Source organism: Aricia agestis, chromosome Z (assembly GCF_905147365.1).
Source record: "Aricia agestis chromosome Z, ilAriAges1.1, whole genome shotgun sequence".
Taxonomy (NCBI): domain Eukaryota; kingdom Metazoa; phylum Arthropoda; class Insecta; order Lepidoptera; family Lycaenidae; genus Aricia; species Aricia agestis.
In genome coordinates, this window is record NC_056428.1 from 28,245,580 (window position 1) to 28,268,514 (window position 22,935).

Here is a 22,935-nt window from a genome sequence, read left to right on the forward strand (position 1 = left end):
TCTCTGATCTCTGAACAATACATTATAAGTATAGTACAGTTGTAGTCATTTTTAATTGAATATGGCACCAGGTTGTCGGCGATTGTACTGTACCTCAATTTTAGTGCCTTCTTGTGTAATAAATAAAGTTCTATTTAAAATTATTTAGAAATGTAGCACATCGCATTTCCGCGTCACGTGGTAATGAGATTTAGGCTCGTTCGTTGTGCATTGAACCTCAATAGGTATGAAAACCGCGTCCGAACTTTCAATACTCTTTTTATCAACTTAGATATTTCTTTACCCAATCCGCCTTGAATAATCTAAAAAAGGGGAAACACTCAACTTACCACAACAGCCTCTAGTGGTGACCCTGACCACCTTCACGGCGTAGTGTCGCAACAGATCCACCTGCCACCAGGGTGAGGCCTCCCGCTGCGTCTCCGTGCATCGTTTCCCGTCGTGTTCCGTGGTCCTCTCGCCGTCGTTGCCGTTTCCGGCGACTCCACCCCGGACAGTCGTGGACTGGTTGGCCGGCTTCCGCAGCGCGACGTTCGTGCCTGAAAAATTATTATAGTTTAGTGAAAAACATTGCTATTGGCCAGCAGGCTTAGCATGACAACAATAGAAACGGCAAAGAGTGGACATACTGACTGACTGATTTAGTGACAAAATGGCGGATTTCCTTTGTCTATCTGTCACTTTGTCTATTCTTCCGTAGAATGAAACCATTTCTGCCTGCTGGACGTTTAACGTTCCCTAGAAATAACTTTACACACTGATGTAGGGATATATAAACAATAAACATAATTACATAGGTAAGCTTCTTTTTGGACGAGAATAAAGTGACATATTGGCAACAGGGTGTAACAAAACTAAATGGTAACACTTTAAGGTGGTGTGTCCCTTATATAGATTTTATGGTACTAGTAGCAGCGCTGTAAGAGTTAGTTTCTAAATCTATGTCTCCATGAGAAATACCCCGTCATGAATTACACATACAGAATTAAAAACAAAGTGTCTGCACATACAATTGTTTAAAGTTAGGCATCGATGTATAATTTATGGATAAGTTTCTCTTTTTTCATATTCATAATATCATTGTCATTGCCAATACGATACCTACTAATAGATGTGTGTGCTGCACGCTATTCTTTCGTGGAATATCGAATCAAATGTGATTCGAGTCCCATCACTATTTATAAGCTTACTAGATGTTTCCCACAACCACGCGAGTACCGTACATTTTCCGCGATAAATACTGATGTCCTTTCTCGGGGTCACAGTTCTATAGCCATAAGAATCGGTTTAAGAACATTTTTACATTTACATAGTGATATTGATGTATGGGCTTATAAAATAACAATCAACAATTGTTTTACAATTTATTTTATAGCAAGAAATAGCAAAACATTCACTTTACATAAGTTGACTTAAGTACTTGTAGGAACTTAAGGAAAATGTATTAATATTTTTCCTCCCATCAACAATTTCCTTCAAAACATTTAAATAGTAAGTGCTTGTACCTCTGTAGAAAAGTATTGCAAATATACGAGTGGCAATTAGCATTTCTAGAATTGTAATATTTGTAATGCTAAGAACCTTTGAAATTATTTGCCTGCATTAAGAAATGTTTTGTAATGCGATGAGAATTTAACTACATCATTACAGTAATTGCAATTTTAAAGATGTGTGCAGTGGCGACATCTTAACAAATTATCTCGTTAAAATCTATTTAATCCAAATTGAAGTTGTGTTCTGTACCTGAATAAATTTATGAATAGGCAGGTGGCGGACCTTCGTTATTTAGGGTTGACCCATAAAGTTAATACTATACCTAGCGGGATAGCGAAACAAAGGCCTGAGCAAGAGAGATGTCACTATTAATAACACTGCGTAGTAAAAAGAGACGTGTGGTACATGACAGCAGCATTCTTTTTTTGACGTTCAGTCGGCACGTGCCGCACGTTGACAATTTAATCTCATAGAAATCATGTTCAATCATGCTTGTGTAAGTGTATACGTACACATATTTTTACACACAGATGAAACCAATTCGGTTTCGTTTGACAGCTCGAGATTGTTGCTCTATTCCGTTAGGGATATTAACTTTATGGGTTGACCAGACCGCAACGCGACGCGTAGATATACATTTCTAAATTTATATGGATTTGACAGATTCGCAAGACGTCTCACGCAATTAAAATCTGTCAAATCCATACAAATTTAGAAATGCATCTACGCGTCGCGTTGCGGTCTGAATTGACCCTCGGCTCACGTCAAGACTATGTCACTTTTAATATATGTTTCTGTTTTTTGATGCTGAGTCTAGATGTACCATGATTAATACTTTCGAGCTGTTACTAATCCGGAACTGTAGTGCTGACTAGAAACAAGGAATTCCACAGGAACTCTACATTTTTTGAGTAGCCTGTGTCCTTCCACGTCGTCTATATCTTTGTCAAATTACATACTGTGCAGTGGTTGGCGAGATATAATTCTTTTAAATTATATAGAATAATTATTATTTTAGCAAAAAAATCGTTTAACGAACGGCAAAGTTAGCTTCGAAAAAAAAAACTGCTCCGTTTTTTAATGTTAAAAAACGTTTCTTACCACAAAACGGGGGTTCCCCTGTCCAGTCGCCCCTCAAGGTGCATTCCCGTTGGTGCGCGCCGAACAGTTCGTAGCCCTCGTCACACTCGTAGCTGGCGACCGTCCCCGGGACTATGTCGACGTCGTTACCCAGGGACACTCGTGCGTTCATGGGCACTGCTGGGTGCCCGCAGCGGCGGTCACCTGGAAAAAATATTTTTTTTTAAAGATATTCTATGAAGATGTTGAAGTGTGAATATATTGTGGCCTTATGGGTATATATATATATATATATATCCATAAGGCCACAATATATATATATATATATATATATATATATATATATATATATATATATATATATATATATTGTGAATTTTTAGAAAATGGCATTTTCATCTAATACCGAGCAATAGCTAGTAAAATTTAAAAATGCATCTCACAGCAGCTACGCGTCCCGTTGCGGTCTGAATTGACCCTAAGAAGGCGAATAAAGCAAAAAATCGTCAAATCTCTTAACACGGGTACAAACTTCAATACTAGAACCGAAATCACAACAAAAAAAAGCCGAAAACTGCGATCAAAAGCGTAATAAAAATTGATCAAAACTATGCCCTATATTCCTAGTTCTTTAGAATACAGGACTTTAGTAACGACAAAGAATTTCATTTGTGCTGTTACTTTCCTTTTTCCAGGCCCTTTTAGCTTCGGATGGATCGGTCTTCACTTTATTGGCTTTATAAAAGGAATAACCGAATTAATTAAGCCGAGAGGCTTCTACGGCAGGCATTTTGAAGAATAAGTTTTAGATGCAAATTAGCTAGATAGTCAAGTATGATTATGGAACATACAAGCGTTTGTAAGCGATTGGTTAAAACAGTACTTACTACTAATGAGCTACATAAGATTAATTAAAACTTTAAGTGCATGGTAACTAAGGTTTTTCGATAAACCACTAAAACCATTCAACAACCCTCATGGAACACCAGAAACCGCGTCCTGCATATTTTATTTCATACATTAAAGTATTATTTTTACAATAATCAGTACCAATATCCTGTTAAAAATGTACAGTATTAATAAATGATCACAACACTATCAGATAACACTTGTTCATGCCCCAACGAATGCATGAGAGAGCACGTTTCTGGATTTTAAATTTAATATTCGTTATTTGCCTTCATCTATTAACTGTTTGGAGTGTATGCGATTGAATTCGTATTTATTTAGGTGGATTTTTATGGAAATATTGTTCCACGAGATCCGGAGGAAATGCAAAAAATAATCTTCATTTTTCAGTTCGGAATGCGACTGTATCCGATGTTCCTGTGTTAATAGATACGGATTTGATGTTTTGGTTTTATATTGTTCAATTCTACTTTCATGTTATGCAGCTTCGTTTCTTACTCTTTTTCGTCGGATTCATATAAACTACAAATTGGTATTCATGTTAATGTAAATACATTATTTTATGTTAAGATTAAATAAAGTAAAGAAATCGGACAGGGTCGAACGAGGAATGAAATTTGCAATAGTGGATTTGGGATCCTGGTCTACTATTAAATTTAGAGCTCTTTTTAAGAGCTCTAAATTCAGATATAAATTTAGATTTATAGTGGCACATACAGTCATTACTAGACTAAAAAGTAGTTTTTTGTTTAGTCTAGTGTACGGATAAAAGCAACTGAGAGAAGATAGTAGAGAAATAGTGTCATAAAGACATAATAATATATTAAATATGTATTTACAAAATATGACTAACTAGCTTTTGCCCGCGGCTTCGCTCGCGTTAAGAAGAATTATTATTGATTAGGTATCAAAGTCTCAGCACGAGCGGTTTAAAATTGACAAAGTTTCATACAAACTTTCATCCCCTATTTTATCCCCTTGGAGGTGGAATTGATCAAAATTCTTCCTTAGCGGATGGCAACGTCGTAACATCTACCTGGATGCTAAATTTCAGCCCGATCCGTCCAGTGGTTTGGGTTGTGCGTTGATAGAGTTATATGATTTTAGATGTAGGTCCAATAAAAAAAAATCCACAGCCGAACATATAACCTCCTCGTTTTTTGGAAGTCGTTTAAAAATTACTTGCTACGTTACGTACGTATTTAGGTTTTTTTGCATAAAAATATATTTAATATGAAAGAGTTTGTCCGGGTCGAACATATAGGTTCTTAGATTTTTTTATATACAAACTAGCTGTTGCCCGCGACTTCGTCTGCGTCAACATACTACATAGTATAATAACAAAGATGGATAGTCTGCTAACAATTATGAAAAAGTAAAATATATCCTCCTTCTTTTTGGCATTCGGTTAAAAAAGTAGCCTAAGTTACTCCTTACTGCATCAGCTATCTGCCAAAAAAGTCCCGTCATTTGATGTACTGCTATTTACTAACATTTAGCGATACTAGAGATCGCTGAATACATTACTCTATAGGGCAAAAGATTACTTAATTAAATGTAGAGTCACAGAATATGTAGAGTTCGACTGACTATACTCATACTATAATATTATAAACTGTATTTTAAAATTTATAGCTTAGTATAGCTTAGCTAGGTTTTATGCTCGATAACGCGAAAGCTCATCACTTCCACCACAGTCGGACATAGGTTTTTGTGTACCAATCAGCGAGTCCCCGTTACCGCTGACTCGGTCTTGACCACCATGTTCCAAATACCTACAAGATACCGAGAAGTAAACGTTTGACATCCATTTTGGTATTCTACACATGGCTTAACACCTTTTGGTCATTTTCTTACCGTTACGTATGAATACGATGCTTATTGAATAGTGAATACTTTGACCGCATTTTGGCTCTTACGTTTTGTTAGCTTAGATTTCGTGTATTAAGAGCTCACCTGACTCTAACAATCAAACATCGTCCTTCTCTCTTCACACTCACGCCCGTCTTTCATATGCCAGGTGAAAAAGGACGGCGCGGAATCATCGCCGAGTTAGTTTTACTTGAATAAAAGACGAACTATAATGATTATGAAAAAAGTGTTTTGAGCAAATTTAGGTTTTATCAATACCTTTTTAGATATTAAAAAATATTAAAGAAAAGACAGCAAACTTCGAAGATCCAAGCAAAAATGTGTCTAAAACAAGGTTTTTTGTAAAAAAGAAACCATCGAGCATTTTTTGAGTAATCGTGTTTTCGTCTTGAGCATTTAATCTTTATGAACTGAAGTTACTTGTGTAAAAAAAATCAGGTTTCTAGACCTTACAGATTTTGAGATCTAGGTTAAAGTATGTAGTCAAGTTAGGGTCATATGGGCTCTTAAGTTTTATGCATCTGTTTATGATTAACTTTTCAACATTATGTAAGTATTTGAAATACCTACCGTATTTCACACATTCTCAACTCTCCTAATATGCTAGCGAAAGTTAGGCTGTCTGTCAAAATATATTTTACCTCTTCATCGTCACAGTTTAAGTCCCTGTTAAATGCCATAGAATAGTTTTTATTCCAATAAATTGCACTTATGGACTATACGCCTACTCAGTACTCGATAAAATAATTTTTGCGCAACGGAGCTGCGGGCAATACTTAGAGCCTGTTTCACCACTTCCTGAGAAGTGACGAATAGACTATCCACCACTTAACTTGACAGATAAAATATGGAACATGTGTCAAAAAAGTTGTGAATATCCTATTCGGCACTTTATCAGAAAGTGGTGAAACAGGCCCTTGCCCCTTAGTCAACAATATCTGTTTCGTACAAGTTACTGTTAAGGTCCATTCTATATTTAACCTATTGCACAGTATGCCCTTATATTGTCTGGTTCTAAAATGGATATCTACCTAGCCTAGATTTCTGTTTCGATCACTTGGCTTGGCTTGACCGGACCGCTGGCCTTTTCCGTCGTTGTAACCTTGATACATTCCCTCTCACCTCATTCTTATTATAACTTTTGTTATCCTTTCATTTATTCTTATATTGCAGATGTTTTTTTCTCATTCTTTCGATTGGGGATTATTTTTTGATAAAATACATCATCAGCATCATACAGCATCTTTTTGAATGACATACGAATTTGTTTCTCTTTTGTTTATGGTTGAAGTCTGTTGTCAAATTAAAAATGGATTTTTGTTTTTTTTTTAAATCTGAAATAGTCCATACTTTAAACGGGGAGCCAAAAGAAGATTATTATATTTAAGGTCGAATTTCGACCATTGGGCGATCTCTAGTTTTTTTAATTGATCATCTTCAAGATTCACCAAAAACTTTCTCCATCAAATCGACGCGGGTGATGATGATGATCGCGTATTCGTATTGAAATTCAAGGTCTTTCTTGAGTGAAGGAGGCTTCGCGGCGTAATCCGTCATGCACCGACGAGCGGTCGCTACGTGAACCGATCGCTCCACATTCAGAGTCGGTGCAAGTTATAAAAACATTATAGTAAACGGTTTTTTAAGACTTTACCTGTGTTTTTAAGATAGACCAGCCTTTCCCAGTAGTTGTGTAGAGGTTTGGGGGGTGATTTATTTCACTGGATTCATTTTATTTTAAAACGAAGGGGGCGCTAATACATAATTTCTTCTCAAAGTGGACAGTATAAAAAAAAGTTTGGGAACCCCTGAGATAGATCTTAAGTAAACGCGCAATATGGCTTATAATATCAGTATTGAAACAGGAGGTTTGTTATTGCGATATCGGTCTAGTATTTGGCAACAAAATCTAATGGCCTGTTTCACCACTTCCTGATAAGTGCCGGATAGACTATTCACTACTTAACTTAACAGATAGAGTATGGAAAATCGAGTATGGGTAGAAATTAAAAAAAACTCAAAAAAGTTGTGGATAGCCTAACCGGCACTTTATCAGGAAGTGGTGAAACAGGCTCAAGATTCCAATAAATTGCCAACGATAGGTAGATTGCCCTATTTTATTTAAAAGCTTTTATCGCGGGCTTTGAGCGCGGCTATCGAATCAAGAAATTTCGTAACGAAAAATACCTAATATTGGTCTAACCATGGAGTATATGGTATAGTTCGGCGTGTGGTGCTCGCCGACCGACCGACGCCGAACGCCGGTGCCGAAACACCGTGCCGAAGTCTGGCAACGGTTATAATGTCATAAGTGGATAAAAAAGTAATGCAATAGCTTTACCGCGGCAGTCTCTGAGTGTCACACTATTTTTTCAATAATTACTAATTAGTTAATTTACTCTTTAGGGTATGCGCTCATTAGGACGAGGCGACTTTAGAGTTTATTGAAGCTTTCAACAACTCCGCTCGCTGGGAAAATGGGGCAGTGGGCGAGTATTCCTCGCTATTATTTTCCCTTTACGTTTTTGATAAGCCCTCTGAGCTCGTGCACGTTATACAGGGTGTAACAAAACTAACTGCCGCACTCAGAGACATTTATATTGTGACTAGCTGTTCCGGCAAACGTTGTTTTGCCATATAAATTATTTGGCCCGTATTATTTTATTGAAGTGACCAAATGAGTATGGCACCATGGCAGCGTCCATCGCTATCCCGTCGCACAAACAATGGTCGCCGTCAGTCTCGAGTTGTAATAATTTTTAATTTCTTCAACAAATGCACTTATCAATATAAAAAGTACCCAGTATTAAGCAGCCGATTCCCAGACCAATTGAGTATGCATATAAAATTTGGTAAAAACATTGTGACACGAGAATTTTATATATAAGTACATAAGAAGATTAATTTTCAATGTAATGACGAGTTTGACAGATTTTGTATGGACTATGAGGCTTATATTATTATGTCAATATTTTTATTTTATTACATAGTACTCTAGTAGGTAATTAATGTTCGTCTCTGAGTGCGTCAGTAAGTGATAATACTTCAGGGTGTGTATAATATGTGTCCCTTATATAGAGTTAATTGTAATAGACGATAGTAGCAGCGCTGACAGAGTAACTTTTTTGTGATTTGTATGGGCAATCGTGTCATGAGTTTTTACATACAAAAGTAAAAAAAGTTACTCCTTCAACGCTTCAACTTTCACAGTGAACTCAAACTCAAAAGGCAACGCAGCTGCAGCTCTTCTGATGTTGCGAGTGTCCATGGGCGACGGTAGTTGCTTACCATCAGGTGACCCGTTTGCTCGTTTGCCCCCTTATTTAATAAAAAAAATACAGGGGACTCAATACTCATACACACCCGAAAGTATTATCACGTATTTTTGTTACACCTTGTATACAAATGTTACAGGTTACTGGTTAAGTAAAGAAGTTGAGACAGAAACAATATTTAACCTCTACAAAATATATGAGTATCGAATTAACTTTAAGGTTGTTTATTTTAACAAACACCTGCTACTGCTTAAATAACTTTTCTTCACCGAACACCAAGTTTATGTTGCCAATATAATAGTTACATAATCGAGCTACAAAACAGATTTATATGTCAATAATTATGTATTTTGTCGGCGTATATCCAATGTAATAGTTACATCGTGACAATGTATGGTGCAACGTTAAAATTTGGTCGCAGTTAAAATGGCGCTCGCGTCAGCCTGCGGCGCGGCGCGGCGTTGTGAAATTTCGTTATCCAACTTGCAAATACAAATATAACAAGTAGTTACTATTGAGGTGCTTGTGTATAGCTGTAGCTGATTTACCATAATATCTAAAGCAGTCTCTTCACTAGTACACTTTCTACGAGTAGAGAAGCTGTACACATGTTGTGTATTACTGTACCTATATACTGGCTGTAAAACTAAGTGATATTTTGTACTTTAGGGAGAGATATTCTCCCTGTACCTGTATGCAGTTTGGTCACGCTATGTCAAAACCAGCTGACTATATCACATTTACAAATAACCAGCAAATAACATTGAATTGACATAATTCGACCGAATGACTCTCTGTCAACGGCCCCGTTTTAGATTGCAGTCCTATCTCTAATATATAAAATAAAAGCTTTTAAAAAAATAGGTCGGGTTTTCCTTCCTGACGCTATAACTCCAGAACGCACGAACCGATTTCCACGGTTTTGCATTCGTTGGAAAGGTCTTGGGCTCCGTGATGTCTATAGAAAAAAATCAGAAAAAACTTCAAGAGAAAAGCAGGAAAACAGGGAAATCATTTTATGGCAAAACAGCGTTTGCCGGGACAGCTTTTATAAATTAATGATTTTATACATGATTTTTTCATATTAAATATCGACTTTTTGGATGACATAATGCGTTTTACTATTGAAATTTGTATGTTATAATTTTCCACGTAAAAAAATCGGTCTTCGATGATCTGTAAGTCAATTGAGCTTCTATATGAAACGTTTACAAGCTCTAGAGCTTTAGGACGCGAGCAACAAGTAACTTGTTGCTTGGATCGATACCACAGTCCACGAGCAGCGACGCGTGTAGGTACTTGTCTACTATAAGCTCCTTATAAACTCGGTATTATAATAAACTTAACTTGTATTAAACTTGGTATTTTATAAGACTTCTTTTCTTACAATATTTTTGTTCAAACTCAATGTACACGTGTTTCTGCTATTTGTAACGAAAATATTTACGTTCTAATTTTTAAAGAAATCATAAGTACCTAAATGCCATCTTATATTTTAAAAGTAATTTATCGACGAAATTGACTGGTATTCAATGCTTTTGAAATGATTGTAACCGTATCAGATGTTACTTTTAAAGTCTTATTCCAACCGAATGCGTTCGTACAAAAGTAATATTCCACGAGTGTTTAAACTTCACCCGGTCGCAGGAAACCAGATATTGCAAGGAAATCATGAAGATTGTTTGTGAATAAGTTTTGTGCACGCGAATACTGTTGAGACACAGAGTGTTGGGGTCGGTACTCTGTACACACTTCGCTACACGAGGTAGTTGTTCTCTCGACCAACAAATATTTTCATTGCAGTAAGAGTTTCCAGGCTCAAAAAAATGCTAACACCAGAATCCAATTTTAAAGTAGAATTTTCGAGGTAGTATTCTCGAAACTACAAAAATTTTCATACGTTTTACACATGTTGTCGAAAGTGGCAAATCTAGATACTCTTCTTATCACGTACAATGCCTATGTTGACACAATATTAAGGTATGGAGTGATATTTTGGGGGATCTCCACAGATAATGAACGTGTGTTTAGGGCACAAAAAAGATGCGTACGATCCATGTGCAACCTAAAACAATCAGATAGTTGTCAGTCATATTTCAAAGACCTAAAGATATTAACGTTACCGTGTTTGTATATATATGAGTCTTTAGTATTCCTTAAGAAAAGTAATATACATTTATATGAAAAATTCAGTAGCACACGTCACAAACGGAAATTAAAAATGCCACTATCAAAAACTACAAAATTTAACAAAAGCACGTATGTAATGATGCCGAAACTTTACAATAAATTACCCAATGAAATTATAGAAACTGACGGTTTAAATAAATTTAAGATAAAATTAAAATCATTCCTAATCAAAAAAAGTTTTTACACAGTTAAAGAGTATTTAAATGAAATTCAATGATAATGATTAAAGTATTGTCCTGTAATGTTCAATTCCATTTTAATGTATTCCAATTTGTATGTTAATTAATATCAATGTTACATATTTACTTGAGAATCAATGAATATTTAAATATTTTGGCTGTTAATTTAGTGAATTTAGAGGATCCTATTTATTGTAATATTTGCATGCCATTAAAACGGCAAAACATGTACTGTTTTCGCAAACTTGTAACATCTTCTTATCATGTTTTGTGCAAATAAAGATATTGAATTGAATTGAATTGAATTGAGCATGTGTTCTTAGTTATCGTCTGAATCACGAATATGTGTCGTACTGTTTTAAAGCACCCACTGTGTCAGTAAACGGATTGGACTAACTAACTAGGGTTGCAACGTGGTTGCCACAGTACCTACCTAGTACTGACGTGTCAAACATTTTTATCTCATTCTCATCCCTTTTGACTTATAAGAAACTATTTTTGGAATAAACTTCGTATTCGTGACTTAAGAGTCCGTATACGAAATTTTGCCGATTTCGCTGATTAACAGACGTGATTTAACAGTTAAAATACAGTATTTCTATAAGTTTTAATGCACAACATGTATTTTTGTTTTTTTAAGTATTTTTAAATAATCCAACTCAAACCCTCGACAGTTTTGTGATTTTTGCTGTAAAAGGTTTAGAATATCACCTGTTTATGGATTGTATTGACGTCTTAACGGTATGAAAAAAATACAATGTACTGTTGAGAAAGTCGTCTATACAATGTTAGAATTACTTATTACCACTTTAAGATGAAATAGTTGAGTAAAAAAATATGTAACTCGGCAAAATTTTAGAGAAAATGGGCAAAGAATTGCTGTTAATTTCGGCAACTTGGAGCTTTAATTCATAAAAAGAAAACGACAGAAATAATCTATAGATAAAATTCTATCCAATTCGAGAAAAAAAATAAAATAAAAGGAAATTGTGCCAAAAAACACGATTCAAAACAACCTAAATCTCACATTAGCCTTGCGGCAATATTAGCTGTCCCGGCAAATCTCAGAACTACAAGTCTGATTTGAGTAATTCTTTTTTTATTGTACTACTGTTTGTTGTAGACGTATGGTTCAATTTAGGGAATACATAATACTGCAAATTTTATCAAAATCGGTTTAGAAATTTAGTTATCGAGATAGGGAATTTTAATTCTCAATTACGTACAATTTTAAAGTCGGTTTTATCTTTATAAAATACTTATTTTTTTTTGATAAAGCATTGTTTAACACCTGCACCAGTGTGTCTATCAGTGTGGCATAGTATGTACAAGCCTTAAGTCTTAACATAGTACAGTACTCGCTCCATGTGAGTGGTCGATAGGTATATGTATTTGTTTTTACTCACCTGGCCATATTGAAAAGTGGAAACTGTTATTGAAATATTATTGAAATCAGAGTGAACCCTGTGTTTTGTGCCCGCAATTTGAAAATTGACATTTTTTTAAAGTGAAGGCTTTAAAATTATTTCAAATCAAAAAAATGTATATTTAATGTATGTAATTATAGCTATATATATTATTATATCAGCCAGATGATGAAGTAGGTAAGGTTTATTCAAATCATAATGGGTAAATGAGTAATTGCATGTTATAAAATGTTAGACTTTATCCACGTCATCCTCTTCCGTCTTCAAACCTCGTCGGAGCTCATATTAATATAATTCAAATATCAATGTTTTCTATGCTGTGATTTCGATTAGTTCTTAGTCATATAAATAATATTTAAATTGCTCTCAGAAAACTAACCCATAGAAAGTACAATTTTTTTTTTCTATACTATCCATATACACTCTTTGTAACTTCTATTTAAGTTCAATGAAAGCTCTATACTTATTTCCCCCTATTTGGCGTTTTACGACCAAAGTCTATGACCTTTAGTATGTTAAAGGAAGTACCGAATTTTACTACCAACTTATCTCTAGCTAAGTTTTAAAGAGCATTAACCCCAAACTCTACACTTTTTGGGTTCCGTAGCCAAATGGCAAAAAACAGAACCCTTTTAGATGATATAACAGACATCTAGTAAATACCTCAATACTATATATAATAAATAGTTAATCGCAATCAAAGTTTTCTTGAGTTTTAGGCCAGACATTTTGTGTTTTATATGAAAAATTATTGTTATATTTTGTTTAACTAGTTGCATATTTTTAACAAATTCATTATATTTAAATTATATTACAGAAGGAAAACTAGTACTTCCATATTATATCGGATACGGAAACTGAAACACCTTGAGATTATACATTAGAGTGAAAGAATACAGCGCCAATGTTAGAACAGTTTAAGGCCAACTGTTATGTTATATTAAAAATATGATTCGTTATAAATTCGACATGTTTATAAGGTTAAAGACCCAATTATATGCACTTTTATGCGCTCCAACAAACCCCTGTGTTTAGTAACACAGGGGTTTGTTGGAGCGCATAAAAGTGCATATAATTGGGTCTTTAACCTTAATATGTATTAAATATCTATGGAGTTTGCCTACGAATAATAAAATCGTAGGGAGTTTGCAAACAATTAAGTAATGTTCACCAAATATATCATTAAACTAGCTGTTGCCCGCGACTTCGTCCGCGTCAGCATAGTATAATAACAAAGATGCCCGCTAACAAATATGAAAAAAGTAAAATATAACCTCCTCCTTTTTGGAAGTCGGTTAAAAAGTAGCCTAAGTTACACCTTACTACATCAGCTATCTACCAAAAAAAGTCCCGGCAAAATAGCTCCAGCCGTTTCAGAGATTAGCCGGAACAAACAGACAGACATACAGACAAAAATGGTAAAAATGTTGTTTTGGTGTATATAGAGTATATAGATTCATATCCATGTAAAAAACGGTTCTTTCAATATTACAAACAGACACTCCAATTTTGTTTATATGTATAGATTAATTTACTGCGACTTGCGACCTTGCGAGTTAAGTAATTGGAGGTCGAACGTCAAATTAAATAAACCAAATGTCAATGTCACTAATACCGGTCGCCGGCATTGCCTACCTAGCATACGCCAACGAGATATCTCACTCTACATGTTTTCTCGATGTTTGATGGTTTGTCTCTTCATCTCTATTCACCCTAGCATGACAAACATTTTTTCTCGCGTAGATCTATCATCGAAATAACACATTTTATAGAGTTACTAGCTGTTCCGGCAAACGTTGTTTTGCCATATAAAGTATTTCGCCCATATTATTATTGCAGTGACTAAATAATTATGTCACCATGGCAACGTCCATCCGGATCTAATGTAAAACATTCCAAAATCAACAACTCCTTATAAATAAGAAATTAATTGAAAAAACATTTTCCAGTAGACCAAACTGTAAATCTAAACCATTCTCGAATCTCCACGAACACACACAAAAAATTTCATCAAAATTGGTCCAGTCGTTTAGGAGGAGTTCAGTCACATACACACGCACACAAGAAATATATATATTAAGATGTCGAGATTTTGACATAATGAGACGAGTAACTACTCGTCTCATTATGTCAAAATTTAATTATCTCGAGAGTGAGATATCTCGTTAGCGTATGGAATGCATTGATGTAGGAAGATACGCGAAATGTATTACTGTATACAATTATAGTACCACTAGCTGACCCGGCAACGTTGTTTTGGCATATAAATTACTAGATGATGCCCGCAACTCTGTTGCGCCAAAACTCGTTTATCGCGCGGGAACCGTACATTTTCCGGGATAAAAAGTATCCTATGTCCTTTTCCGGGCCACAAAGTATCTCCATGCCAAATTACAGCAAAATCGGTTCAGCGATTTGAGCGTGAAGAGGTAACAGACAGAAAGACAGACAGACAAACGGACAGACAGACAGACACACTTTCGCATTTATAATATTAGAATGGATGGAGGGGGGAGGGGGGGGGGGGGGCGGGGACGTGCGTTATCGCCCACTTTGGGAAAGGCTGTTCTAGACTTATAACTCTTATAAGTGATTTTTAATGTTTTAGATGTTGGCTGCAACTTTGCCGAAATTGCTGTCTTTCGTTACGCATAAATTATAATACTTATTATTAGTATGGATGTAAAAAATAACAAAACTGACCAAGTGCGAGTTGGACTCGCGCATGATATGTGAAAATTTCGAAAGTCTAGCTATAGCGGTTCTTGGGAATAGCCTGGAGAGTGGAGACAGACATGGAAGTCTTAGTAATAGATGTCTAGTCTCTGGTAATAGGGTCCCGTTTTTACCTTTTAGGTACGGAACCTTAAAACATGTTATGATAATACCCAAAAGGCTCTTTCCAAATCGAGGTCCAACACTCAACTATTGTATTGTAATACTTTAGAAACATTGTAAAAAGTCGTGTCTAGCGTCTATGTAATAGTTAAGTGTGGGAATTTCAGCACAATGGACATTGCGCAAAGCCTGTTACCCTTGAACGGACTTAGCAGCTTGTTAATAACCTGTGTTTAGCTTGAATAACAGTAATACTGACAGATTATAGTGTATTTTATAGTCCACTAAAGTGTTGAGATTTGATCAAGATGTAAACAACCACATTGATAACCTCAAACCGGAGGTCGCAGGTTTGAATCCGCCGATGGAACAATAAGTTTTTGATGTGCCTATGTGATATGTCACATAATAAGTATATTATATATGTAATTGATTGTACGGTTGGTTCTTGTTGGAAATTCATGTTGAATACTAATAAAAACTATTTTTCGTGCACTTTTTCACTATATTCAGAAATAATTATAAATTTTAACAAATTACACGACCGGTTTCGAAATAAATCATCTTCAGGTGTACTTAGTGAAGGTAGTTTTACAAAATTAAATAAAATCAAAACAAACATTTAATAGAATTTTTCTTCTGAATACGACTATTTTCTACTGATGTTAAAATTGATATTTAGTTGGTTTTAGCTATTTTATATTGATAAATTAATAACGTTATGTCACATATACAGATGCCATTGTTAAATTTAAAAAATTCGATTAAAATATGTCACAAAATTAGTATCAAATTATTAAATGTCAAAATTAATATACACAATGTCAAACTAACTCAATAACGATACAATTGTCAATTAGATCACCGATAATTTAATTGAATTGTCCATAATATTAAAAATTATAAAATGTTAATGTCTACACCAATGTCAAATAAATTAAATTAAATAATGTCAATAAATATAATAAATGTCAAAAAATATAATAAATTTCCATAAATTATATATTTTTTTATAAATATCAGATCAATAAATTAAATTAGAGGTGAATTGTAAATAAAGATTAATGTATAAAATATAATAATACTCTAAATGTCTTGTAATAATATTGAATTAGATAGGCAAGTCTGGTCGTTTAACAAGTTCCCACATTTTTTGTGTCTGTTGACTTCAAGTGCTTCTAATGCGTCCATTTTCTTACTTTTGGGCAAAACATGTAGGTATTTGATGTTCTTATCTGGTTCAAAATTATGGTCATTATTATTTAAATGCTCAGCAAACGTCGATCTTTCTGATTTTCTTTTCCAGGCTGTAATATGTTCTTTAATCATTGTTTAAAATTTTCGCCCCGTCTGACCTATATATATACCTCCACATGTTTCACAAGAAAGGCTGTATATTCCGCTATTATCTGTGACATTAAACTTATCCTTATTATTACATTTAGAGTATTATTATATTTTATACATTAATCTTTATTTACAATTTACCTCTAATTTAATTTATTGACCTGATATTTATAAAAAAATATATAATTTATGGACATTTATTATATTTTTTAACATTATTATATTTTTTAACAATATTTATTGACATTATTCAATTTAATTTATTTGACATTGGTGTAGATATTAACATTTAATTATTTTTAATATTATGGACAATTTAATTAAATTATCGGTGATCTAATTGACAATTGTATCGTTATTGAGTTAGTTTGACATTGTGTATATTAATTTTGACATTTAATAATTTGATACTAATTTTGTGACATATTTTAATCGAAATTTTTAAATTTAACAATGGCATCTGTATATGTGACATAACGTTATTAATTTATCAATATAAAATAGCTAAAACCAACTAAATATCAATTTTAACATCAGTAGAAAATAGTCGTATTCAGAAGAAAAATTCTACTAAATGGTATAAAAATTCGATGATGCTGATAACCCTAATGTTTGTTTTGATTATATTTAATTTTGTAAAACTACCTACACCAAGTACACCTGAAGATGATTTATTTCGAAACCGGTCGTGTAATTTGTTAAAATTTATAATTATTTCTGAAAATAGTGGAAAAAGTGCACGAAAAATAGTGTTTTATTAGTATAATATATTATGCCTGTTTCAACACTTAGTGATAAAGTGCCGGATAGGCTATCCACAACTTTTCAGAATCATCAGAATCTCCATACTTTATCTGTCAAGTTAAGTGGTGGATAGCCTATCCGGCACGTATCAGGAAGTGGTGAAACAGGCCCTTAATGTATTTCCGTTGTCTGGCACCCGTAACACAAGTCCTTCAGATACTTACCACGGGGCCAGATCTGACGTGGTGTAAGGGTCAATTCAGACCGCAACGCGACGAGGCGAGGCGAGGCGTGGCGCGGCATAAATTTGTTTGGATTTGACAGATTTCAATTCAATTCAATTCAATACAAATTTAGAAATGCATCTACGCGTCGCGTGGCGGTCTGAATTGACCGTAAAGCGTTCATGGGTAAACAAAAAATTTACTCGGTTACATTATAATTTGTTGTATTTGAATTTTGACATACCAATGTACCAAACCTTCTTTACACTGAGATTAAAATATGAGTTGGGGCAACGAAAGTTACAATAAAATTGTATTCATAATAAAATTGTCTCTTTTTTAACTTACTGCCTATTTCAATGGATGAATACTTATATTTTGAATATTTATATTTGATGAATGGATGAATATTTATATTTTGAATGAAATACTTAATATTTTATTATTTTTATATTATATTTTGTAACCTTTTGATAATTTATAGAATGTAACCTCATCAGAGTCATTATTACCATTCACTTCCCGATATTATATTATGTAAATATTATGTTATGCTTTACATACTTCACCATATCCTGTGTACTCGTATCGTAATAATTATAAGTGATTGTAACTTCTTATGTAATTAATGTAAAAAATGTGTAATAATAATTTTAGAACTATCTATAGTATCTACTAATATATTTTATACAGATTGAACAATTAAAAATTTTCAAACTGACAGACTGACATACGAACAAAAATTTGATGATAATATTATAAATGTTGCTACTTTACCATGTACGAGTACGAAGGAGGTGAGGGAATGGAGGTCAAAGAACTTTTTTTAGGGTTCCGTACCCAAAGGGTAAAAACGGGACCCTATTACAGAGACTTCGTCTTTATTTAAATAGCGACTCGGTCCCGCTGTCATTTAAACATACAATTACTTGTGAATTGCGATCTTGCGGTGTATAAATCCAGCTTATAGTAACCTTAGCCGAGAAACTTTTTACAACAAATATTGTCTCTTTTAAATGGTAAATGTAAATAAAGTATACACAAATGAGCATACATTAATTTAAACAAGGACTAACACGTCCTTATCCGCGTCTTAATTTTCATGGGACGACCTAGTTTAACTAATTGATGTTGAACTATTAACAGATCTGGCGTGATGGCCTAAATAATTGATTTTATGATCTCGTTTCGCTATTTAAAGATAGTTTATTCTTAGTCTAATTATAGACTATTGTCTGCTTAAACAATCATTCAAAATGAAGGAGTACCCAGTTCTAAATTGCAATTGACAAAAAATTTGTAGGCTAAAACTATTTCAATTCTCAGGCTGTTCTGATCTCGAATTCAAAAACTCGTACGGACATACATAACATTATTATACGTGCTGTGCTTATTTAATTGATCTCCTAGGTTTATAATTGACTCTTCCATAAAGGTTATTTTATTTAAATCAATGCTTCATTGCCCTGGTCAAATGTAGAGCAAATGAAGACCTAGACTCTAGAGCATAATTATAATATACATAATATCATCTTACTAGCGACGAAACAGACACACATAGAAAAAACTGATGTTAACTTTAAGTAGCAAAAAAGTAGTTGGCGGAGACTCTTAGGCCGGCCATAGACGGACCGCATCTTGCAGTCGAGAACCGACTGCAAAATGCGGTCGCCGCACGGCGATCGGCCGCAGTTTTCATACTATATTCATAATATGTATTAACGTGGGAGAGGCATGCTTGGGCACGAATGAGCCAGCTCGACTGGAGAAATACCACGGGTTCACAGAAAACCAGCGTGAAACAGCGCGCGTGCGCTGTGTTTCACCGAGTGAGTGAGTTTACCGGAGGCCGAATCCTCTACCATTTTCCCTTCCCTACCTTCCCCTATTTCCTTCCCTACCCTCCCCTATTCCCTTCCCTCCCCTATTGCCCTATTCCCACTTAAAAGGCCAGCAGTGCACCTGTAGCTCTTCTGATGCTGCGAGTGTCCATGGGCGACGGAAGTTGCTTTCCATCTGGTGACCCGCTTGCTCGTTTGTCCCCTTATTACAGCTGCTTTAGCAGTTCTTAAGCAGTCGCCGATCGGTGAAAATTTCAACGCGACCGCTCGACTCTAGAGCAATCGGTCCCGACTGCAATTTGCGGTCCGTCTATGGCCAGCCTTAGTTGTAATTACGATGTCCACTGTGGTAATACAGCAGTGTAATATAGTGACTTCAAACGATGCATCTGTTGACACACTGCACGCTTCGAAAGTTAGGTATTTGATTAATGTACTGACCAACGACTTTACTGTCTTTAATAGCTTAGGAAATGAGCGACTTAGAGTAGACGACGTATAGGTCATGCTAAATTATATCGCTTACAATTGAAGAGAAAGGCGAGGTGATTGATTTTTTTTTGGTCTCTGGTCGCCGAAATAGTGAGCGCAGCGGCAAAAGAAGCTATTAGTAAACTTGTGATCAGACTTGTTATTAGCAGCTTTTGTATTATTGTTGGTACGTTTTTATTAATTTGGTAGAGTTATACCAAACCCAACAAACAGCTGATTGCTAACATCGGCTTGACATGATCCAAATAACGGTCCTTCATCTACAAAGGTCGCAGCAGAGGGCGCTACGAGCACAGACAGTAAATAATCCGACCAAAATTTTAAAAAGGACGAGGTGTTATGTTCGTTTCTTTATGTTAAACGATTAGTCCGCCGTTTGTGAATCAATTTTCAATTTTTGGTACCATGTTCACAAAAGTGGTGACCTGAATCCTGATGAAGGCATCCATGAGTACTCCTCAAAATTTACATGGAAACATGTGCTAACTTCGGTTTCGTGAGAAGTGAGACACAGTGACACCCACCCATGGTTCGGAAGGTGCTGAGAGAACTTCTAACTCATTATAGATACAAGTTTCGGAGTTTCGGTGTTGTTTTAAGACCGGAAAGCATATGCTACATTGCAAATTACGTTCATCATCATCATCACTACCATAAACCATTATACCATGCATCGTCCTGTTATAACGAACGCTATTAGATCGAGACTTAAGTTTGTCAAGTAATTTAAAAAATTAAAGATACTAGAGATTGCCCAATGGTCGAAATTCGACCTTACTTGCAACGGCATTAGGACTGCTACCTATATTTTGTAAAAACTATTGATTTCATCATAGTTTTTTCAATTCTTGTCTCTGGGACTCAGCTGATTTCAGACTGGCCGTTTAAGCAGTGTCTAATAGTATCTAAAATTAAATAAAAAAAACAATAATCCATTTTCAATTTGTCAACAGACTTCAACCATAAATAAAAGAGTATAATTCGTATGTATAGGCTTGTCACTCAAAAATCTGTCATTTTTCCTAGTAGTAGTGTCGTAGTGTGTGTAACGTTTTATTTGTTAAAGATATATATGATAAATCATAATTTTAAAATAATATTGTCTCGATGCACTCCTTCTCCATATAAACTATAACTATGCGAAATTTCATGCACCTACGTTTCCCCATTTTTCCTAAAAAGGGTTACAAAGTTTTTCTCTCACGTATTAATATATAGATTGTTGTTTTAAGTTGTATAAAGTAAGTTTTGTAAGTATAACGTATGTATATTATTTTAACTATTTTAACTTGGTGCAACGGTTACCACGGTAGCAATTTGATCATGGGATCCATGAGGTAGGTATGTAGGTAACTACTCTAAACGTATATGGAAACTCATTGTAATTTTAGTTTTAGAAAAAGTATTCTAAAGTATATTATGCTACCAAAAATAAAGATTTTGCACCAAGGTATATCTTGGTCCCAAAGGTGCTGAGAGAGCTCCTGACTTTTATTTGTATACGTTTGGAGATCTCGACGTTGTTTTAAGAACGGAAAATGCATCTATGTAAGTCACACGTCATCACAATATTTCCTATTATTTATTGGTACTTTTCAGTGTTTTATTATATTTCACTTAAAATCGAGCAATGAAGCTACATCATCTTTCATCTAAAAGGAAAGTGAATTTTGTGAGTCTCATTAAAACTCGGAATGGCAGGACCGATTTGGCTGATTGTAGTCTCGAAATATTTATTCGTGGAAATCTAGTGAAGGTTCATACTAGGTGGGAAGTGATACGAAGTTCACCGGGTTATCTGGTACAAAATATACGGACGCTCGTACGGTAGAGGAAAACATCGTGAGGAAACCCGTACAGTGTACAGTACTCCAAAATTAATAATGCGCATGAATGACCATGAATAATGACCGTGTTACAAAAGCTACAGGAATATCACGACGAACTTTGACTTATACATGTAAGTATCTTAAACGCAATACAATTAGAAAATGCAGCAATATCATCTACCGTGGCTCTGGAAATACAACCGTTGCCGAAAAATTTCGAAAATTTCTATGCGCATCATCACTTTGGGAGCAATGTACACCCAGACTTATTGACCTGCTTATTCCTCTAGGGCCTAGGCCAAGTATGTTGCGAGATTCCCGTACCTATGTGCTTGGGCAACCCAGGCACTGCAGTATTTGAAGAGTGGTTACTTCGCTCTGAACATACTGTAGAAATCACCCACAACGGATAAAGGCCTAGTTTTCTCTAGTTTCCACCGCCGAGTGATCTTAAAATTATGTGCGGCCTGCACTCAACACGGAATATTACCGCCAGTGACGGCCCATTAAACTGACAACACTTGGACAGCATAATATCAGTTTTATATAATGCGACCAGTTTAAAAGCGGTTTTTCATGTGCTGACGCTACGCGAACACAATGCTCTATTAAACTCTCGACTGCATAATAAAGTGTTCAAAGGGACTGTCAATTTAATCAAAAGTAATTATGATCCCGCACATGATAGTAATTAAATAGTTTGGTCAGAACAGTTTGCACTGAATCTGCACATAAATATATTGTTATGTTGTATAATATTAAAAACATAACATAAATATTTACATATGGTACTTACGACATAATAATTTGCCTCCTTTTTTGGGGTTCCGTGCACAAAAGGTAAATGTAAAAACGGGACCCTATTACTGAGACTTCGATGTCTGTCCGTCTGTCTCCAGGCTGTAACTAAAGAATCGCTATAGCAAGACTTTTGAAATTTTCACAGATGCTGTATTTCTGTTGACCCTATAACGACACTTACTAAAAACAAAACAAAATAAATATTAAAGACTTCAAAATAATGAAGACTGTAGTGCACACATACTGTAGTATGTACAGAAATAGTTGAGATTTAGGCGAATTCTGAAAAGGCAATATTAAAGAGTAAGAGTTATTTAATACTTTTTAGTTCATATTATTACTTATTGTTTTTACCTTGGAAGTCGGTTTTAATTTTTTGTTAAAAAAAATAAT

At 34.8% G+C, this 22,935-nt stretch overlaps 1 protein-coding gene across 1 annotated transcript in view; it reads right to left on the reverse strand.

Annotated features, from left to right (window-relative positions):
- LOC121738834 (sushi, von Willebrand factor type A, EGF and pentraxin domain-containing protein 1) overlaps nucleotides 1–22,935 on the reverse strand; it is a 146,837-nt gene that overhangs the window by 71,859 nt on the left and 52,043 nt on the right. Inside the window, exons 2-3 of the mRNA XM_042131081.1 lie at nucleotides 2,596–2,778; nucleotides 330–539 (exon numbers count right to left, since the gene is read on the reverse strand). Of these exons, the coding sequence (XP_041987015.1) occupies nucleotides 330–539; nucleotides 2,596–2,778 (393 nt within the window). The remainder of the gene's footprint in view (nucleotides 1–329; nucleotides 540–2,595; nucleotides 2,779–22,935) is intronic.